General features: G+C 47.5%; 1 protein-coding gene across 1 annotated transcript in view; it reads right to left on the bottom strand.

Annotated features, from left to right (window-relative positions):
- lad1 (ladinin) overlaps positions 1 to 20,069 on the bottom strand; it is a 48,892-nt gene extending 28,823 nt beyond the window's left edge. The window contains exons 1-3 of the mRNA XM_065021033.1: positions 19,886 to 20,069; positions 8,844 to 9,038; positions 8,334 to 8,691 (exon numbers count right to left, since the gene is read on the bottom strand). Coding sequence (XP_064877105.1) covers positions 8,334 to 8,691; positions 8,844 to 9,038; positions 19,886 to 19,923 — 591 coding nt within the window. The 5' untranslated portion in view covers positions 19,924 to 20,069. The remainder of the gene's footprint in view (positions 1 to 8,333; positions 8,692 to 8,843; positions 9,039 to 19,885) is intronic.
- Positions 20,070 to 23,726: the final 3,657 nt, after the last annotated feature.

Here is a 23,726-nt window from a genome sequence, read left to right on the forward strand (position 1 = left end):
CTTCAAGGGAAAATTACTCCTCCTGACCTGTCAAGTAGAAGCCAACAATCTCCCCCACCTTCCGACACTACTAGTCTGTTCCCTATCAGATGACACTACTAGTCTGTTCCCTATCAGATGACACTACTAGTCTGTACCCTATCAGATGACACTACTAGTCTGTTCCCTATCAGATGACACTACTAGTCTGTTCCCTATCAGATGACCTTCTGACACTACTAGTCTGTTCCCTATCAGATGACCTTATGACACTACTAGTCTGTTCCCTATCAGATGACACTACTAGTCTGTTCCCTATCAGATGACACTACTAGTCTGTTCCCTATCAGATGACACTACTAGTCTGTTCCCTATCAGATGACACTACTAGTCTGTTCCCTATCAGATGACACTACTAGTCTGTTCCCTATCAGATGACACTACTAGTCTGTTCCCTATCAGATGACCTTCTGACACTACTAGTCTGTTCCCTATCAGATGACACTACTAGTCTGTTCCCTATCAGATGACCTTCTGACACTACTAGTCTGTTCCCTATCAGATGACACTACTAGTCTGTTCCCTATCAGATGACACTACTAGTCTGTTCCCTATCAGATGACACTACTAGTCTGTTCCCTATCAGATGACACTACTAGTCTGTTCCCTATCAGATGACACTACTAGTCTGTTCCCTATCAGATGACACTACTAGTCTGTTCCCTATCAGATGACACTACTAGTCTGTTCCCTATCAGATGACACTACTAGTCTGTTCCCTATCAGATGACACTACTAGTCTGTTCCCTATCAGATGACACTACTAGTCTGTTCCCTATCAGATGACACTACTAGTCTGTTCCCTATCAGATGACACTACTAGTCTGTTCCCTATCAGATGACACCACTAGTCTGTTCCCTATCAGATGACACTACTAGTCTGTTCCCTATCAGATGACACTACTAGTCTGTTCCCTATCAGATGACACTACTAGTCTGTTCCCTATCAGATGACACTACTAGTCTGTTCTCTATCAGATGACACCACTAGTCTGTTCCCTATCAGATGACACTACTAGTCTGTTCTCTATCAGATGACACTACTAGTCTGTTCCCTATCAGATGACCAGCGGGAGAAGTATACATCGCAGCTGCGTGCTTTGAACGGTGAGTTTTCTCATCATTTTGAGGATTTCAAACTGTTGTAAAATGACATGCTGTTGGTTTCCTCTCCTTTCACCTTCAATGTGGACCACGCTCCCACTGACCTGCAACTTGAGCTGATCCATCTTCAGTCTGATGCAGTGATTGGAGAACTATTCAGAACAATGTCACTGACGAGGTTCTATGCATCTCTTGATGAACAAAGCTTTCCAAAGATTAGGAGTCGAGCTCAGAAGACGTTTGTCCTGTTTGGGTCAACCTATGTATGTGAACAGACCTTTTCAGTGATGAAATATAACAAGTCAAGGCACAGCTCATCTCTTACTGACTCTCACCTCTCAGTAATCCTGCACATAGCGACATCAGAAACTATACCTGACTTTACTGTTCTAGTCATCAGAGACTTCACTCCTCACACTGATTGAGGAGTTTAAATGTGATATTGATCTCTCTGTCTTGTGTTTTTATCCGTTAACTAGAGTTCTGTCCGTGGTGCTGAATGCGCAGTGTACTTTTACCTAGATCTTCATAATGAAAAGACCTACCAAAAGGAGAACTTGGATGTGGTTTATTTCTGTGCATGTTAAAACACTAAAGTAAGTTGCATATCTGGACGTGATTTACAGTAGATATATCTGTCAACACAGTCATACACATGATGTATAATCCTGTAATATGATTCTGGCCCGTGATGGAAAAAAAAATATTCTAATATGGCCCTCCATGGAAAATAATTGCCCAGGCCTGTTCTAGTTAGTAACTTACAGTAGCTGTATTCCAGGCATGTTCTAGTTAGTAACTTACAGTAGCTGTATTCCAGGCCTGTTCTAGTTAGTAACTTACAGTAGCTGTATTCCAGGCCTGTTCTAGTTAGTAACTTACAGTAGCTGTATTCCAGGCCTGTTCTAGTTAGTAACTTACAGTAGCTGTATTCCAGGCCTGTTCTAGTTAGTAACTTACAGTAGCTGTATTCCAGGCCTGTTCTAGTTAGTAACTTACAGTAGCTGTATTCCAGGCCTGTTCTAGTTAGTAACTTACAGTAGCTGTATTCCAGGCCTGTTCTAGTTAGTAACTTACAGTAGCTGTATTCCAGGCCTGTTCTAGTTAGTAATTTACAGTAGCTGTATTCCAGGCCTGTTCTAGTTAGTAACTTACAGTAGCTGTATTCCAGGCCTGTTCTAGTTAGTAACTTACAGTAGCTGTATTCCAGGCCTGTTCTAGTTAGTAACTTACAGTAGCTGTATTCCAGGCCTGTTCTAGTTAGTAACTTACAGTAGCTGTATTCCAGGCCTGTTCTAGTTAGTAACTTACAGTAGCTGTATTCCAGGCCTGTTCTAGTTAGTAACTTACAGTAGCTGTATTCCAGGCCTGTTCTAGTTAGTAACTTACAGTAGCTGTATTCCAGGCCTGTTCTAGTTAGTAACTTACAGTAGCTGTATTCCAGGCCTGTTCTAGTTAGTAACTTACAGTAGCTGTATTCCAGGCCTGTTCTAGTTAGTAACTTACAGTAGCTGTATTCCAACAGAACAGCCACTATGAAGGCATTATCAAGCAACACAATACAAACAAAGTAAAAGCTCTTTGAGGATAAGTTCATTTTGCTGAACAGAGGGTTAAAGAAGAGAGCACTCTGAGTTCTCAACCAACAGGATCATATCAAACCACAGCCAGGTAGTCTGGCACAATGAGACCTCGCAGAGTTCTACCCTCTCAGGTGTGTGTGGGGTGTGTGTGTACATTGGTCAATCTGTAGGCGTGTGCGAGGCTGAAAGTGTTCCCCAGGGGGTAAGGAGAAAGGTCCCGTCTGTTAATGGAGTAGATTATTAACAAATGGTAGGGGTTAGGGTTACGGTTAACACTAGGTACACACCCTGTATGGTAGGGGTTAGGGTTAGGGTTAACACTAGGTACACACCCTGTATGGTAGGGGTTAGGGTTAGGGTTAACACTAGGTACACACCCTGTATGGTAGGGGTTAGGGTTAGAGTTAACACTAGGTACACACCCTGTATGGTAGGGGTTAGGGTTAACACTAGGTACACACCCTGTATGGTAGGGGTTAGGGTTAACACTAGGTACACACCCTGTATGGTAGGGGTTAGGGTTAACACTAGGTACACACCCTGTATGGTAGGGGTTAGGGTTAACACTAGGTACACACCCTGTATGGTAGGGGTTAGGGTTAACACTAGGTACACACCCTGTATGGTAGGGGTTAGGGTTAACACTAGGTACACACCCTGTATGGTAGGGGTTAGAGTTAACACTAGGTACACACCCTGTATGGTAGGGGTTAGGGTTAGGGTTAACACTAGGTACACACCCTGTATGGTAGGGGTTAGGGTTAGAGTCAACACTAGGTACACACCCTGTATGGTAGGGGTTAGGGTTAGGGTTAACACTAGGTACACACCCTGTATGGTAGGGGTTAGGGTTAGAGTTAACACTAGGTACACACCCTGTATGGTAGGGGTTAGGGTTAACACTAGGTACACACCCTGTATGGTAGGGGTTAGGGTTAACACTAGGTACACACCCTGTATGGTAGGGGTTAGAGTTAACACTAGGTACACACCCTGTATGGTAGGGGTTAGGGTTAACACTAGGTACACACCCTGTATGGTAGGGGTTAGGGTTAGAGTTAACACTAGGTACACACCCTGTATGGTAGGGGTTAGGGTTAACACTAGGTACACACCCTGTATGGTAGGGGTTAGAGTTAGGGTTAACACTAGGTACACACCCTATATGGTAGGGGTTAGAGTTAACACTAGGTACACACCCTGTATGGTAGGGGTTAGGGTTAACACTAGGTACACATCCTGTATGGTAGGGGTTAGGGTTAGGGTTAACACTAGGTACACACCCTGTATGGTAGGGGTTAGGGTTAGGGTTAACACTAGGTACACACCCTGTATGGTAGGGGTTAGGGTTAACACTAGGTACACACCCTGTATGGTAGGGGTTAGAGTTAACACTAGGTACGCACCCTGTATGGTAGGGGTTAGGGTTAGAGTTAACACTAGGTACACACCCTGTATGGTAGGGGTTAGGGTTAGAGTTAACACTAGGTACACACCCTGTATGGTAGGGGTTAGGGTTAGAGTTAACACTAGGTACACACCCTGTATGGTAGGGGTTAGGGTTAACACTAGGTACACACCCTGTATGGTAGGGGTTAGGGTTAGGGTTAACACTAGGTACACACCCTGTATGGTAGGGGTTAGAGTCAACACTAGGTACACACCCTGTATGGTAGGGGTTAGGGTTAACACTAGGTACACACCCTGTATGGTAGGGGTTAGGGTTAGAGTTAACACTAGGTACACACCCTGTATGGTAGGGGTTAGGGTTAACACTAGGTACACACCCTGTATGGTAGGGGTTAGGGTTAACACTAGGTACACACCCTGTATGGTAGGGGTTAGAGTTAACACTAGGTACACACCCTGTATGGTAGGGGTTAGGGTTAACACTAGGTACACACCCTGTATGGTAGGGGTTAGGGTTAGAGTTAACACTAGGTACACACCCTGTATGGTAGGGGTTAGGGTTAACACTAGGTACACACCCTGTATGGTAGGGGTTAGAGTTAACACTAGGTACACACCCTGTATGGTAGGGGTTAGGGTTAACACTAGGTACACACCCTGTATGGTAGGGGTTAGGGTTAACACTAGGTACACACCCTGTATGGTAGGGGTTAGGGTTAACACTAGGTACACACCCTGTATGGTAGGGGTTAGGGTTAGAGTTAACACTAGGTACACACCCTGTATGGTAGGGGTTAGTGTTAACACTAGGTACACACCCTGTATGGTAGGGGTTAGGGTTAGAGTTAACACTAGGTACACACCCTGTATGGTAGGGGTTAGGGTTAGAGTTAACACTAGGTACACACCCTGTATGGTAGGGGTTAGAGTTAACACTAGGTACACACCCTGTATGGTAGGGGTTAGGGTTAGGGTTAACACTAGGTACACACCCTGTATGGTAGGGGTTAGGGTTAACACTAGGTACACACCCTGTATGGTAGGGGTTAGAGTTAACACTAGGTACACACCCTGTATGGTAGGGGTTAGAGTTAACACTAGGTACACACCCTGTATGGTAGGGGTTAGGGTTAGGGTTAACACTAGGTACACACCCTGTATGGTAGGGGTTAGGGTTAGGGTTAACACTAGGTACACACCCTGTATGGTAGGGGTTAGGGTTAGAGTTAACACTAGGTACACACCCTGTATGGTAGGGGTTAGGGTTAACACTAGGTACACACCCAGTATGGTAGGGATTAGGGTTAACACTAGGTACACACCCTGTATGGTAGGGGTTAGGGTTAGAGTTAACACTAGGTACACACCCGGTATGGTAGGGGTTAGAGTTAGGGTTAACACTAGGTACACACCCTGTATGGTAGGGGTTAGGGTTAACACTAGGTACACACCCTGTATGGTAGGGGTTAGGGTTAGAGTCAACACTAGGTACACACCCTGTATGGTAGGGGTTAGAGTTAACACTAGGTACACACCCTGTATGGTAGGGGTTAGGGTTAACACTAGGTACACACCCTGTATGGTAGGGGTTAGGGTTAACACTAGGTACACACCCTGTATGGTAGGGGTTAGGGTTAACACTAGGTACACACCCTGTATGGTAGGGGTTAGGGTTAGAGTTAACACTAGGTACACACCCTGTATGGTAGGGGTTAGAGTTAACACTAGGTACACACCCTGTATGGTAGGGGTTAGGGTTAACACTAGGTACACATCCTGTATGGTAGGGGTTAGGGTTAACACTAGGTACACACCCTGTATGGTAGGGGTTAGGGTTAGAGTTAACACTAGGTACAAACCCTGTATGGTAGGGGTTAGGGTTAGGGTTAACACTAGGTACACACCCTGTATGGTAGGGGTTAGAGTTAGTGTTAACACTAGGTACACACCCTGTATGGTAGGGGTTAGGGTTAGAGTTAACACTAGGTACACACCCTGTATGGTAGGGGTTAGAGTTAACACTAGGTACACACCCTGTATGGTAGGGGTTAGGGTTAACACTAGGTACACACCCTGTATGGTAGGGGTTAGAGTTAACACTAGGTACACACCCTGTATGGTAGGGGTTAGGGTTAGAGTTAACACTAGGTACAAACCCTGTATGGTAGGGGTTAGAGTTAACACTAGGTACACACCCTGTATGGTAGGGGTTAGGGTTAACACTAGGTACACACCCTGTATGGTAGGGGTTAGGGTTAACACTAGGTACACACCCTGTATGGTAGGGGTTAGAGTTAACACTAGGTACACACCCTATATGGTAGGGGTTAGGGTTAGATTTAACACTAGGTACACACCCTGTATGGTAGGGGTTAGAGTTAACACTAGGTACACACCCTGTATGGTAGGGGTTAGGGTTAGAGTTAACACTAGGTACACACCCTGTATGGTAGGGGTTAGGGTTAACACTAGGTACACACCCTGTATGGTAGGGGTTAGGGTTAGAGTTAACACTAGGTACACACCCTGTATGGTAGGGGTTAGAGTTAACACTAGGTACACACCCTGTATGGTAGGGGTTAGGGTTAGGGTTAACACTAGGTACACACCCTGTATGGTAGGGGTTAGAGTTAGAGTTAACACTAGGTACACTCCCTGTATGGTAGGGGTTAGAGTTAGTGTTAACACTAGGTACACACCCTGTATGGTAGGGGTTAGGGTTAGAGTTAACACTAGGTACACACCCTGTATGGTAGGGGTTAGAGTTAACACTAGGTACACACCCTGTATGGTAGGGGTTAGGGTTAACACTAGGTACACACCCTGTATGGTAGGGGTTAGAGTTAACACTAGGTACACACCCTGTATGGTAGGGGTTAGGGTTAACACTAGGTACACACCCTGTATGGTAGGGGTTAGAGTTAACACTAGGTACACACCCTGTATGGTAGGGGTTAGGGTTAACACTAGGTACACACCCTGTATGGTAGGGGTTAGGGTTAACACTAGGTACACACCCTATATGGTAGGGGTTAGGGTTAGAGTTAACACTAGGTACACACCCTGTATGGTAGGGGTTAGAGTTAACACTAGGTACACACCCTGTATGGTAGGGGTTAGGGTTAGAGTTAACACTAGGTACACACCCTGTATGGTAGGGGTTAGGGTTAGAGTTAACACTAGGTACACACCCTGTATGGTAGGGGTTAGGGTTAACACTAGGTACACACCCTGTATGGTAGGGGTTAGGGTTAGAGTTAACACTAGGTACACACCCTGTATGGTAGGGGTTAGGGTTAACACTAGGTACACACCCTGTATGGTAGGGGTTAGGGTTAGAGTTAACACTAGGTACACACCCTGTATGGTAGGGGTTAGAGTTAACACTAGGTACACACCCTGTATGGTAGGGGTTAGGGTTAACACTAGGTACACACCCTGTATGGTAGGGGTTAGGGTTAGAGTTAACACTAGGTACACACCCTATATGGTAGGGGTTAGGGTTAGAGTTAACACTAGGTACACACCCTGTATGGTAGGGGTTAGGGTTAGAGTTAACACTAGGTACACACCCTGTATGGTAGGGGTTAGAGTTAGGGTTAACACTAGGTACACACCCTGTATGGTAGGGGTTAGGGTTAACACTAGGTACACACCCTGTATGGTAGGGGTTAGAGTTAGAGTTAACACTAGGTACACACCCTGTATGGTAGGGGTTAGGGTTAACACTAGGTACACACCCTGTATGGTAGGGGTTAGGGTTAGGGTTAACACTAGGTACACACCCTGTATGGTAGGGGTTAGGGTTAGAGTTAACACTAGGTTATACACCCTGTATGGTAGGGGTTAGGGTTAGAGTTAACACTAGGTACACACCCTGTATGGTAGGGGTTAGGGTTAGGGTTAACACTAGGTACACACCCTGTATGGTAGGGGTTAGAGTTAACACTAGGTTATACATTGCATACAGTACTAACACTGTCTTTACCATCACTCACACACACTCACACACTCTGTCCTTACTCACACACACAAACACACGTGCGCACGCACGCACGCACACACACAAACACAGTCTCTGTCCTTACTGGCACACTCACTCATGCACACAAACACACACAAACACACACACACACACACACACACACAAACACACACAAACACACACATCAAAATAGAACCCTCCTTCCCTCTCACCTGTCTTTCTAGGGGGTTGGTAGGTGTAGGGGTTGAGGGTATGGGTGAAGATATGGATGAGGGTGGGGTTGAGGGTGAAGGTATGGATGAGGGTGGGGTTGAGGGTGAAGATATGGATGAGGGTGGGGTTGAGGGTGAAGGTTTGATGGGGGTGTCTATTGGAGGTGTCTGTCTCCCCCCTTCCTCCATATCACCCAATAGCTCCACTCTCCCCTCCTCCCCTCCCTCTCTCCCCTCCTCCCCTCCATCTCTCCCCTCCTCCTCTCCTTTCTGTCGTCTGAGAGTCTCTATGTGTCTGTTCCTCCTCCTCTCGTCTCGAACACTGAGCATCTCCTCAAAGTCCAGCTGCATCTCCGCACTGTAATACACACAAATAATGAATTGCTGTTCTCCCTAGTATCTTTACAGAGAAAAACGCACTTTGAATTGTGTGTGTGTGTGTGTGTGTGTGTGTGTGTGTGTGTGTGTGCCTGTGTGTGAGCGTGTGATAACAGGTGTTTGACCTCTGACCTGGTGATGCTTGGAGCATTGTCATTGGTGGGTTGGTTTCCGGGGGTGTGTCGGGGAGAAAGGTCGTTTCCAGGTGAAATGTCATTTCCAGGTGAAAGGTCATTGTCGGGGTCAGTGCTGCTATAGCTCCTCTCCTTCCTCCTCCTCTCCCTTTCCACTTCCTCTTCATCCTCCACTGTCCACTGGCGGGCAAGCCTACACAGACCCACACAGTTTAACACTAGTGACCTAGGCTACTACAGGGACTTTTGAGGTTCTCGATAGATTTAAATAAGGCTTTATAACCACAACATGCTTCTTAAATCATCTGCATGAAGATGCAGTAGTATGAACAGCTGATGACAGGGTTAGGGACAACAACTCTCTTTGTAGGGTGCTCTCTGTGTGACATGCTGTCTGAGATGGTACTCTGTGTGACATGCTGTCTGAGATGGTACTCTGTGACATGCTGTCTGAGATGGTACTCTGTGACATGCTGTCTGAGATGGTACTCTGTGTGACATGCTGTCTGAGATGGTACTCTGTGTGACATGCTGTCTGAGATGGTACTCTGTGTGACATGCTGTCTGAGATGGTACTCTGTGTGACATGCTGTCTAAGATGGTACTCTGTGTGACATGCTGTCTGAGATGGTACTCTGTGACATGCTGTCTGAGATGGTACTCTGTGACATGCTGTCTGAGATGGTACTCTGTGACATGCTGTCTGAGATGGTACTCTGTGACATGCTGTCTGAGATGGTACTCTGTGACATGCTGTCTGAGATGGTACTCTGTGACATGCTGTCTGAGATGGTACTCTGTGTGACATGCTGTCTGAGATGGTACTCTGTGTGACATGCTGTCTGAGATGGTACTCTGTGTGACATGCTGTCTAAGATGGTACTCTGTGTGACATGCTGTCTGAGATGGTACTCTGTGACATGCTGTCTGAGATGGTACTCTGTGACATGCTGTCTGAGATGGTACTCTGTGACATGCTATCTGAGATGGTACTATATGACATGCTGTCTGAGATGGTACTCTGTGTGACATGCTGTCTGAGATGGTACTCTGTGTGACATGCTGTCTGAGATGGTACTCTGTGACATGCTGTCTAAGATGGTACTCTGTGTGACATGCTGTCTGAGATGGTACTCTGTGACATGCTGTCTGAGATGGTACTCTGTGTGACATGCTGTCTAAGATGGTACTCTGTGACATGCTGTCTGAGATGGTACTCTGTGATATGCTGTCTGAGATGGTACTCTGTGTGACATGCTGTCTGAGATGGTACTCTGTGACATGCTGTCTGAGATGGTACTCTGTGACATGCTGTCTGAGATGGTACTCTGTGACATGCTGTCTGAGATGGTACTCTGTGACATGCTGTCTGAGATGGTACTCTGTGACATGCTGTCTGAGATGGTACTCTGTGACATGCTGTCTGAGATGGTACTCTGTGACATGCTGTCTGAGATGGTACTCTGTGTGACATGCTGTCTAAGATGGTACTCTGTGTGACATGCTGTCTAAGATGGTACTCTGTGACATGCTGTCTAAGATGGTACTCTGTGACATGCTGTCTAAGATGGTACTCTGTGTGACATGCTGTCTAAGATGGTACTCTGTGACATGCTGTCTAAGATGGTACTCTGTGACATGCTGTCTAAGATGGTACTCTGTGTGACATGCTGTCTGAGATGGTACTCTGTGTGACATGCTGTCTGAGATGGTACTCTGTGACATGCTATCTGAGATGGTACTCTGTGTGACATGCTGTCTGAGATGGTACTCTGTGTGACATGCTGTCTGAGATGGTACTCTGTGACATGCTGTCTGAGATGGTACTATATGACATGCTGTCTGAGATGGTACTCTGTGTGACATGCTGTCTGAGATGGTACTCTGTGTGACATGCTGTCTGAGATGGTACTCTGTGACATGCTGTCTAAGATGGTACTCTGTGTGACATGCTGTCTGAGATGGTACTCTGTGACATGCTGTCTGAGATGGTACTCTGTGTGACATGCTGTCTAAGATGGTACTCTGTGACATGCTGTCTGAGATGGTACTCTGTGTGACATGCTGTCTGAGATGGTACTCTGTGTGACATGCTGTCTGAGATGGTACTCTGTGACATGCTGTCTGAGATGGTACTCTGTGACATGCTGTCTAAGATGGTACTCTGTGACATGCTGTCTAAGATGGTACTCTGTGACATGCTGTCTGAGATGGTACTCTGTGACATGCTGTCTGAGATGGTACTCTGTGACATGCTGTCTGAGATGGTACTCTGTGTGACATGCTGTCTGAGATGGTACTCTGTGACATGCTGTCTAAGATGGTACTCTGTGTGACATGCTGTCTAAGATGGTACTCTGTGACATGCTGTCTAAGATGGTACTCTGTGACATGCTGTCTAAGATGGTACTCTGTGTGACATGCTGTCTAAGATGGTACTCTGTGACATGCTGTCTAAGATGGTACTCTGTGACATGCTGTCTAAGATGGTACTCTGTGTGACATGCTGTCTGAGATGGTACTCTGTGACATGCTGTCTGAGATGGTACTCTGTGACATGCTGTCTGAGATGGTATTCTCTGTGTGATATGCTGTCTGAGATGGTACTCTGTGTGACATGCTGTCTGAGATGGTACTCTGTGACCTGCTGTCTGAGATGGTACTCTGTGACATGCTGTCTGAGATGGTACTCTGTGTGACATGCTGTCTAAGATGGTACTCTGTGACATGCTGTCTGAGATGGTACTCTGTGACATGCTGTCTGAGATGGTACTCTGTGACATGCTGTCTAAGATGGTACTCTGTGACATGCTGTCTGAGATGGTACTCTGTGTGACATGCTGTCTGAGATGGTACTCTGTGACATGCTGTCTGAGATGGTACTCTGTGACATGCTGTCTGAGATGGTACTCTGTGTGACATGCTGTCTAAGATGGTACTCTGTGACATGCTGTCTGAGATGGTACTCTGTGACATGCTGTCTGAGATGGTATTCTGTGTGACATGCTGTCTAAGATGGTACTCTGTGTGACATGCTGTCTGAGATGGTATTCTGTGTGACATGCTGTCTGAGATGGTATTCTGTGTGACATGCTGTCTAAGATGGTACTCTGTGTGACATGCTGTCTAAGATGGTATTCTGTGTGACATGCTGTCTAAGATGGTACTCTGTGACATGCTGTCTAAGATGGTACTCTGTGACATGCTGTCTGAGATGGTACTCTGTGTGACATGCTGTCTAAGATGGTACTCTGTGACATGCTGTCTGAGATGGTACTCTGTGTGACATGCTGTCTAAGATGGTACTCTGTGACATGCTGTCTAAGATGGTACTCTGTGACATGCTGTCTGAGATGGTACTCTGTGTGACATGCTGTCTGAGATGGTACTCTGTGTGACATGCTGTCTGAGATGGTACTCTGTGTGACATGCTGTCTGAGATGGTACTCTGTGTGACATGCTGTCTGAGATGGTACTCTGTGACATGCTGTCTGAGATGGTACTCTGTGACATGCTGTCTAAAATGGTACTTGTAAGACCTAGAGACCTAGTTCTAATTCCTATCGACCCGATTGAGGCACACCTTATCAAGGATCTCAGCTTCATTTAACATTTCCCACATGTGCCTTTCTTTACCACTAATGTCTCTGACTAGACTGAACTAACCCAATGTTCTAATGGACAGCGACCACAGACAGAACAGGGACAGAAACGGGATAGGACCGACCGATAAGAGATTGGGAATTCTTCAAACTCCCGTCAACATCATATCAAACTCAGACTCGGGGCATCTCTTGACTCAAACTCAGACTCTCTACAATCAGGGGTTATTGTCAGAAGTTTTAACAGAGATCTTGGTAGTTGTGTTGATGTGGACGTGTGTTGTGCTTCCATGCTCAAAATCACATTCATCCACAAGAGTCTAAGCCGGGGTGGGGGGAGGGGTCAAAAAAAACTATATGGAATTGTTTTAAGAAGGTCATACCAAGGATAATGGCTGCAGTGGATGGCTGCAAACTTTCTACTATTAAACTCGGACAAAACAGAGATGCTTGTTCTAGGTCCCAAGAAACAAAGAGATCTTCTGTTGAATCTGACAATTAATCTTAATGGTTGTACAGTCGTCTCAAATAAAACTGTGAAGGACCTTGGCGTTACTCTGGACCCTGATCTCTCTTTTGAAGAACATATCAAGACCATTTCGAGGACAGCTTTTTTCCATCTACGTAACATTGCAAAAATCAGAAACTTTCTGTCCAAAAATGATGCAGAAAAATTAATCCATGCTTTTGTCACTTCTAGGTTAGACTACTGCAATGCTCTATTTTCCGGCTACCCGGATAAAGCACTAAATAAACTTCAGTTAGTGCTAAACACGGCTGCTAGAATCCTGACTAGAACCCCAAAAATGTATCATATTACTCCAGTGCTAGCCTCCCTACACTGGCTTCCTGTCAAGGAAAGGGCTGATTTCAAGGTTTTACTGCTAACCTACAAAGCATTACATGGGCTTGCTCCTACCTATCTCTCTGATTTGGTCCTGCCGTACATACCTACACGTACGCTACGGTCACAAGACGCAGGCCTCCTAATTGTCCCTAGAATTTCTAAGCAAACAGCTGGAGGCAGGGCTTTCTCCTATAGAGCTCCATTTTTATGGAACGGTCTGCCTACCCATGTCAGAGACGCAAACTCGGTCTCAACCTTTAAGTCTTTACTGAAGACTCATCTCTTCAGTGGGTCATATGATTGAGTGTAGTCTGGCCCAGGAGTGGGAAGGTGAACGGAAAGGCTCTGGAGCAACGAACCGCCCTTGCTGTGGTCTACTACTTCCGGGTTGGAGCGAGCCGGTCGCATCCGCGCTTCGGTCTGCAGGTTGTATAACTTTTTCATTACATTTCATTACATTTCATTATAGTACAACGGTCTGATTTGTCTAATCTTAGCAATTTCTTCTTAGCTAGCTACATAGTCGTCGTTGTATCAAAGATAATTGCGTAATTATCGTATTTCGTCGTCTCCTATCTGCCCAACACGTTCACCGTCTACCGTAGCACTGTAGTAACTATCACACTCAACTGAACGACTTGATTAGTGTAGTATTAGCTAGCTACATAGTTGTCTTTGCTGTCTTCGTATCCAAGATAATTGTGTAGTTAGAGTGTGTAGTCTTAGAGTGATCATCTTAATTTACCGAGGTTAGCTAGCCAGCTATTTTGTCGTCCTTAACGTAGGAGACACTCCTAGCTAGCCAATAGCCAGCCAACGTCTACTGAATAGAACTTTCGTATTCCGGTCGCATTCCGCTTCGCTCCACAGGTAGTATCATATTTTCATTTCATTTCATTACAGTCCCAACGGTGTGATTTGTTTGATCGTAGCTAGCTACATAGCTAGCTACATAGCCGTCTTTGTTTCAAAGATAATTGTGTAGTCTAGAGCGATTTTCTAGGTTAGCTAGCCAGCTATTGTCGTTCTCCTAACGCAACGTAACGTAACCAACACTGCTAGCTAGCCAGCTAGCCCCGAAAAGCAGCATTGTAGAAACTTCACACTCAACGGAACGACTTGATTAGGGTAGTGTCAACAACGCAGCTAGCCTACCTCAGCAGTACTGTATCATTTTAATCATTTTAGTCAATTAGATTCTTGCTACGTAAGCTTAACTTTCTGAACATTCGAGACGTGTAGTCCACTTGTCATTCCAATCTCCTCTGCATTAGCGTAGCCTCTTCTCTAGCCTGTCAACTATGTGTCTGTCTATCCCTGTTCTCTCCTCTCTGCACAGACCATACAAACGCTCCACACCGCATGGCCGCGGCCACCCTAATCTGGTGGTCCCAGCGCGCACGACCCACGTGGAGTTCCAGGTCTCCGGTAGCCTCTGGAACTGCCGATCTGCGGCCAACAAGGCAGAGTTCATCTCAGCCTATGCCTCCCTCCAGTCCCTCGACTTCTTGGCTCTGACGGAAACATGGATCACCACAGACAACACCGCTACTCCTACTGCTCTCTCTTCGTCCGCCCACGTGCTCTCGCACACCCGAGAGCTTCTGGTCAGCGGGGTGGTGGCACCGGGATCCTCATCTCTCCCAAGTGGTCATTCTCTCTTTCTCCCCTTACCCATCTGTCTATCGCCTCCTTTGAATTCCATGCGGTCACAGTTACCAGCCCTTTCAAGCTTAACATCCTTATCATTTATCGCCCTCCAGGTTCCCTCGGAGAGTTCATCAATGAGCTTGATGCCTTGATAAGCTCCTTTCCTGAGGACGGCTCACCTCTCACAGTTCTGGGCGACTTTAACCTCCCCACGTCTACCTTTGACTCATTCCTCTCTGCCTCCTTCTTTCCACTCCCCTCCTCTTTGACCTCACCCTCTCACCTTCCCCCTACTCACAAGGCAGGCAATACGCTCGACCTCATCTTTACTAGATGCTGTTCCTCCACTAACCTCATTGCAACTCCCCTCCAAGTCTCCGACCACTACCTTGTATCCTTTTCCCTCTCGCTCTCATCCAACACTTCCCACACTGCCCCTACTCGGATGGTATCGCGCCGTCCCAACCTTCGCTCTCTCTCCCCCGCTACTCTCTCCTCTTCCATCCTATCATCTCTTCCCTCTGCTCAAACCTTCTCCAACCTATCTCCTGATTCTGCCTCCTCAACCCTCCTCTCCTCCCTTTCTGCATCCTTTGACTCTCTATGTCCCCTATCCTCCAGGCCGGCTCGGTCCTCCCCTCCCGCTCCGTGGCTCGACGACTCATTGCGAGCTCACAGAACAGGGCTCCGGGCAGCCGAGCGGAAATGGAGGAAAACTCGCCTCCCTGCGGACCTGGCATCCTTTCACTCCCTCCTCTCTACATTTTCCTCCTCTGTCTCTGCTGCTAAAGCCACTTTCTACCACTCTAAATTCCAAGCATCTGCCTCTAACCCTAGGAAGCTCTTTGCCACCTTCTCCTCCCTCTTGAATCCTCCTCCCCCCCCCTCCTCCCTCTCTGCAGATGACTTCGTCAACCATTTTGAAAAGAAGGTCGACGACATCCGATCCTCGTTTGCTAAGTCAAACGACACCGCTGGTTCTGCTCACACTGCCCTACCCTGTGCTCTGACCTCTTTCTCCCTCTCTCTCCAGATGACATCTCGCGTCTTGTGACGGCCGGCCGCCCAACAACCTGCCCGCTTGACCCTATCCCCTCCTCTCTTCTCCAGACCATCTCCGGTGACCTTCTCCCTTACCTCACCTCGCTCATCAACTCATCCCTGACCGCTGGCTACGTCCCTCCCGTCTTCAAGAGAGCGAGAGTTGCACCCCTTCTGAAAAAACCTACACTCGATCCCTCCGATGTCAACAACTACAGACCAGTATCCCTTCTTTCTTTTCTCTCCAAAACTCTTGAACGTGCCGTCCTTGGCCAGCTCTCCCGCTATCTCTCTCAGAATGACCTTCTTGATCCAAATCAGTCAGGTTTCAAGACTAGTCATTCAACTGAGACTGCTCTTCTCTGTATCACGGAGGCGCTCCGCACTGCTAAAGCTAACTCTCTCTCCTCTGCTCTCATCCTTCTAGACCTATCGGCTGCCTTCGATACTGTGAACCATCAGATCCTCCTCTCCACCCTCTCCGAGTTGGGCATCTCCGGCGCGGCCCACGCTTGGATTGCGTCCTACCTGACAGGTCGCTCCTACCAGGTGGCGTGGCGAGAATCCGTCTCCTCACCACGTGCTCTCACCACTGGTGTCCCCCAGGGCTCTGTTCTAGGCCCTCTCCTATTCTCGCTATACACCAAGTCACTTGGCTCTGTCATAACCTCACATGGTCTCTCCTATCATTGCTATGCAGACGACACACAATTAATCTTCTCCTTTCCCCCTTCTGACGACCAGGTGGCGAATGTCTGGCAGACATATCAGTGTGGATGACGGACCATCACCTCAAGCTGAACCTCGGCAAGACGGAGCTGCTCTTCCTCCCGGGGAAGGACTGCCCGTTCCATGATCTCGCCATCACGGTTGACAACTCCATTGTGTCCTCGTCCCAGAGCGCTAAGAACCTTGGCGTGATCCTGGACAACACCCTGTCGTTCTCAAATAACATCAAGGCGGTGGCCCGTTCCTGTAGGTTCATGCTCTACAACATCCGCAGAGTACGACCCTGCCTCACACAGGAAGCGGCGCAGGTCCTAATCCAGGCACTTGTCATCTCCCGTCTGGATTACTGCAACTCGCTGTTGGCTGGGCTCCCTGCCTGTGCCATTAAACCCCTACAACTCATCCAGAACGCCGCAGCCCGTCTGGTGTTCAACCTTCCCAAGTTCTCTCACGTCACCCCGCTCCTCCGCTCTCTCCACTGGCTTCCAGTTGAAGCTTGCATCCGCTACAAGACCATGGTGCTTGCCTACGGAGCTGTGAGGGGAACGGCACCTCAGTACCTCCAGGCTCTGATCAGGCCCTACACCCAAACAAGGGCACTGCGTTCATCCACCTCTGGCCTGCTCGCCTCCCTACCACTGAGGAAGTACAGTTCCCGCTCAGCCCAGTCAAAACTGTTCGCTGCTCTGACCCCCCAATGGTGGAACAAACTCCCTCACGACGCCAGGACAGCGGAGTCAATCACCACCTTCCGGAGACACCTGAAACCCCACCTCTTTAAGGAATACCTAGGATAGGATAAAGTAATCCTTCTCACCCCCTTAAAAGACCTAGATGCACTATTGTAAAGTGGCTGTTCCACTGGATGTCATAAGGTGAAAGCACCAATTTGTAAGTCGCTCTGGATAAGAGCGTCTGCTAAATGACTTAAATGTAAATGTAAATGTAAAATGTAAATGCTGTCTCTGCCTGGCCGGTTCCCCTCTTTCCACTGGGATTCTCTGCCTCTAACCCTATTACAGGGGCTGAGTCACTGGCTTACTGGGGCTCTCTCATGCCGTCCCTGGAGGGGGTGCGTCACCTGAGTGGGTTGATTCACTGTTGTGGCCATCCTGTCCGGGTTGGCGCCCCCCCTCCTCTCTAGGTTTCTTCCTAGGTTTTGGCCTTTCTAGGGAGTTTTTCCTAGCCACCGTGCTTCTACACCTGCATTGCTTGCTGTTTGGGGTTTTAGGCTGGGTTTCTGTACAGCACTTTGAGATATCAGCTGATGTACGAAGGGCTATATAAATAAATTTGATTTGATTTGATTTTGATTTGATAATTTTGCTATTAGATTTACAATTTCAAGACCTCTTGAAGTATCAAAGAAAAACAATTTGATGATTTGGCCTTACTACTATTAGCCCATACAAAACGCATTGAATAACAGATTCACTACATGGAACATCAGATAGCAGAACAATGGAAGGGAATATTGTTCTGAAGTGTCTGTCCGATATCTGAGAGATATAAGACACATCAAGGCTATAATTGTTTTTACATGTCCACCATATATACTGTACGTCCACTCAACTGCTACTGGGGGACCTTCAGACAGGCTACCCTAGGGCGGCAGGGTAGCCTAGTGGTTAGAGTGTAGGGGCGGCAGGGTAGCCTAGTGGTTAGAGTGTAGGGGCGGCAGGGTAGCCTAGTGGTTAGAGTGGAGGGGCGGCAGGGTAGCCTAGTGGTTAGAGTGTAGGGGCGGCAGGGTAGCCTAGTGGTTAGAGTGTAGAGGCGGCAGGGTAGCCTAGTGGTTAGAGTGTAGAGGCGGCAGGGTAGCCTAGTGGTTAGAGTGTAGAGGCGGCAGGGTAGCCTAGTGGTTAGAGTGTAGAGGCGGCAGGGTAGCCTAGTGGTTAGAGTGTAGAGGCGGCAGGGTAGCCTAGTGGTTAGAGTGTAGAGGCTGCAGGGTAGCCTAGTGGTTAGAGTGTAGAGGCGGCAGGGTAGCCTAGTGGTTAGAGCGTAGAGGCGGCAGGGTAGCCTAGTGGTTAGAGCGTAGAGGCGGCAGGGTAGCCTAGTGGTTAGAGTGTAGAGGTGGCAGGGTAGCCTAGTGGTTAGAGTGTAGAGGCGGCAGGGTAGCCTAGTGGTTAGAGCGTTGGACTAGTAATCGGAAGGTTGCAAGTATGAATCCCCGATCTGACAAGGTACAAATCTATCCATCTGCCCCTGAACAGGCAGTTAACCCACTGTTCCTAGGCTGTCATTGAAAAGAAGAATTTGTTCTTAACTGACTTGCCTGGTTAAATAAATAAAAAAATTAAAGTCTTGTGGGGGCTGTGGGCGTCTTAGAGCAAAACAACCACCATGTACAGTGTTTGTGAGAGTCTCACCTTTCCATAGAGGTTTTAGGGTTATTAGTATGTATCCCAAACTGTTGGGACGCTACAGACAGAAGTTGGCAGATCGGCTATACCGAGTCCCACGAAGCCTATGAGGGTCAGACACTGCTCTAGCGCCGTCACCTTTCATCGCAGATGCACGACATGGGTGGATGCAGTGTATTGAGACGGATCTCATCCAGATATCTTTAGCTTCGACTGACTTTAGGGGGTTAACAACAGCAACATCACAGGACCCACACAACATCCACCTCAATCCGATCCGTCATCTGATCAGCTTTCACTTTCCTTATCAATATCATGATCAACGACAGCAGTCACAAACCTCGGAAGACCATTCACTATTTACAAAAACAAAACAACATTCTGTTCTAACCATCTAAATCATCATTGATGTATGATTCACAGCGAAAACAGGTGTCTATTAGTGCGCAGCGCAGCTCTACTATAAATGAATTGTAGGCTATCGGTTATCGTTACAATAATGACAGAAAGTCACCACAAACTAAAGCCTCATGCCCACCAGACACATCAAACTCTTTGCGTTCTGGTGGTCATTCATTGTCAATAGAGCAGTCCAACACGCTACATTGGGGGCACTAGGCTGCGGTGCGTTCTGTGTACTGCATGCGTTCAATATTTTCACATTTCTTTACACATTGACTCCAACTAGCTAGCTTTCAGCTGGTTACAAAGTAAAGCACATATATTTAAAGTACGGAAAATGTGGGCTAGACAACCGGCAAAACAACACGCATATACATCTGGTGAACATCAGGTGTAAACCAGCTCTTACCGGGACAGAGCCGACCAGTTCTTCCGGATGATGGACATGGCAGCTGGGGTCCCAGTCAAGTTGAGGCCGGCTGGGAGGAAATTTATTCGGGTAAAGCGTCTGAGGCACTTCGCTGAGTGGCTGTCAGAGTCGAATCAGTCAGCGGAACGGAATTATAGTCCACCTTTACCCTGCTAGATCACATGACCTAACTAACTACCTGGGAGAGAGAGAGGGACAGAGGGAGAGAGGGTGGTAATGTTTTGGATCTTGTCCATATATAGTTATGAAGGCAGTTCACTTCTAATAGCTGTAGTTTGATTAACGAGGTCAGGTGAATATAGACAGGAGCACCCAACAGAGAGATATAAGGGCATTCAGTTTGTCTAATATACTTCATCTTTCTACTTCTCCAGTTGTGCCCTGCATGCAGCCTGTCCTACTGTTAGGGATAGGGTTACCTATACTACTGTTAGGGATAGGGTTACCTGTCCTACTGTTAGGGATAGGGTTACCTATACTACTGTTAGTGAGTTGAAAAAGGCAAAGACCAGGTACAGTCAGGAACATATTTGATGTATTTAATAATGCTGAACTGTACAAAGTCTTTCAGTGTGACTGAGTCACTGTTTGTTCTAAAGGCCTGTGTGTGTTTGTGTGTGTGTGTGTGTGTGTGTGTGTGTGTGTGTGTGTGTGTGTGTGTGTGTTCTACAGATCTGTATAAGACCACACCTTCACCTAAAGACAGACAAGTGTACTGGACTTTACTCATAGCAATCTTACCTACAACCGTGTGTGTTTGTTCTACAGATCTGTATAAGACCACACCTTCACCTAAAGACAGACAAGTGTACTGGACTTTACTCATAGCAATCTTACCTACAACCGTGTGTGTGTGTCTTCAGTGTGATTATGTAACTCGTCAGCACTCATCCTCCTTTTTCTAACAAAGGACCACACAGACACAAACACGAACCTTAAGCCTACAGAGAGCAAGAGACACACACACACACACACACACACACACACACACACACACACACACACACCAAAGGCTATTTGCATCAGAAAAGATGAGTGGGAAAGCTACAGGAAGAGAGTCAGTATCCTTGAACTAATACGAGTCTAAGCTCTGTCTAAGGTGGGGGTACTACTAAGCTCTGTCTAAGGTGGGGGTACTACTAAGCTCTGTCTAAGATGGGGGTACTACTAAGCTCTGTCTAAGATGGGGGTACTACTAAGCTCTGTCTAAGATGGGGGTACTACTAAGCTCTGTGTGTGTGTGTGTGTGTGTGTCTCTTACATCCGGCGCCGACTGAGATGGCCGCCTCGCTTCGCGTTCCTAGGAAACTATGCAGTTTTTTGTTTTTTTTACGTGTTATTTCTTACATTAGTACCCCAGGTCATCTTAGGTTTCATTACATACAGTCGAGAAGAACTACTGAATATAAGATCAGCGCCAACTCACCATCAGTACGACCAAGAATATGTTTTCCGCGACGCGGATCCGGTGTTCTGCCTTACAAACAGGACAACGGAATGGATCGCATGCAGCGACCCAAGGAAACGACTCCGAAAAAGAGGGAAACGAGGCGGTGTTCTGGTCAGACTCCGAAAAAGGGCACATCGCGCACCACTCCCCAGCATTCTTCTTGCCAATGTCCAGTCTCTTGACAACAAGGTTGACGAAATCCGAGCAAGGGTAGCATTCCAGAGGGACATCAGAGACTGCAACGTTCTCTGCTTCACAGAAACATGGCTTACTGGGAAGACGCTATCCGACGCGGTGCAGCCAACGGGTTTCTCCACGCATCGCGCCGACAGAAACAAACATCTTTCTGGTAAGAAGAGTGGGCGGGGCGTATGCCTCATGACTAACGAGACATGGTGTGATGAAGGAAACATACAGGAACTCAAATCCTTCTGTTCACCTGATTTAGAATTCCTCACAATCAAATGTAGACCGCATTATCTTCCAAGAGAATTCTCCTCGATTATAATCACAGCCGTATATATCCCCCCAAGCAGACACATCGATGGCTCTGAACGAACTTTATTTAACTCTTTGCAAACTGGAAACCATTTATCCGGAGGCTGCATTCATTGTAGCTGGGGATTTTAACAAAGCTAATCTGAAAACAAGACTCCCTAAATTTTACCAGCATATCGATTGCGCAACCAGGGGTGGTAAAACCTTGGATCATTGTTACTCTAACTTCCGCGACGCATATAAGGCCCTGCCCCGCCCCCTTTCGGAAAAGCTGACCACGACTCCATTTTGCTGATCCCTGCCTACAGGCAGAAACTAAAACAAGAGGCTCCCACGCTGAGGTCTGTCCAACGCTGGTCAGACCAAGCTGACTCCACACTCCAAGACTGCTTCCATCACGTGGACTGGGACATGTTTCGTATTGCGTCAGATGGAAATATTGACGAATACGCTGATTCGGTGTGCGAGTTCATTAGAACGTGCGTCGAAGATGTCGTTCCCATAGCAACGATAAAAACATTCCCAAACCAGAAACCGTGGATTGATGGCAGCATTCGCGTGTAACTGAAAGCGCGAACCACTGCTTTTAATCAGGGCAAGGTGTCTGGTAATATGTCCGAATATAAACAATGCAGCTATTCCTCCGCAAGGCTATTAAACAAGCTAAGCGTCAGTACAGAGACAAAGTGGAATCTCAATTCAATGGCTCAGACACAAGAGGCATGTGGCAGGGTCTACAGTCAATCACGGACTACAAGAAGAAACCCAGCCCAGTCACGGACCAGGATGTCTTGCTCCCAGGCAGACTAAATAACTTTTTTGCCCGCTTTGAGGACAATACATTGCCACTGACACGGCCTGCAACGAAAACATGCGGTCTCTCCTTCACTGCAGCCGAGGTGAGTAAGACATTTAAACGTGTTAACCCTCGCAAGGCTGCAGGCCCAGACGGCATCCCCAGCCGCGCCCTCAGAGCATGCGCAGACCAGCTGGCCGGTGTGTTTACGGACATATTCAATCAATCCCTATACCAGTCTGCTGTTCCCACATGCTTCAAGAGGGCCACCATTGTTCCTGTTCCCAAGAAAGCTAAGGTAACTGAGCTAAACGACTACCGCCCGTAGCACTCACTTCCGTCATCATGAAGTGCTTTGAGAGACTAGTCAAGGACCATATCACCTCCACCCTACCTGACACCCTAGACCCACTCCAATTTGCTTACCGCCCAAATAGGTCCACAGACGATGCAATCTCAACCACACTGCACACTGCCCTAACCCACCTGGACAAGAGGAATACCTATGTGAGAATGCTGTTCATCGACTACAGCTCGGCATTCAACACCATAGTACCCTCCAAGCTCGTCATCAAGCTCGAGACCCTGGGTCTCGACCCCGCCCTGTGCAACTGGGTTCTGGACTTCCTGACGGGCCGCCCCCAGGTGGTGAGGGTAGGCAACAACATCTCCTCCCGCTGATCCTCAACACGGGGCCCCACAAGGGTGCGTTCTGAGCCCTCTCCTGTACTCCCTGTTCACCCACGACTGCGTGGCCATGCACGCTCCAACTCAATCATCAAGTTTGCGGACGACACAACAGTGGTAGGCTTGATTACCAACAACGACGAGACGGCCTACAGGGAGGAGGTGAGGGCCCTCGGAGTGTGGTGTCAGGAAAATAACCTCACACTCAACGTCAACAAAACTAAGGAGATGATTGTGGACTTCAGGAAACAGCAGAGGAACACCCCCTATCCACATCGATGGATCAGTAGTGGAGAGGGTAGCAAGTTTTAAGTTCCTCGGCATACACATCACAGACAAACTGAATTGGTCCACTCACACTGACAGCGTCGTGAAGAAGGCGCAGCAGC

The sequence above is a fragment of the Oncorhynchus nerka genome, linkage group LG7, assembly GCF_034236695.1.
Source record: "Oncorhynchus nerka isolate Pitt River linkage group LG7, Oner_Uvic_2.0, whole genome shotgun sequence".
Taxonomy (NCBI): domain Eukaryota; kingdom Metazoa; phylum Chordata; class Actinopteri; order Salmoniformes; family Salmonidae; genus Oncorhynchus; species Oncorhynchus nerka.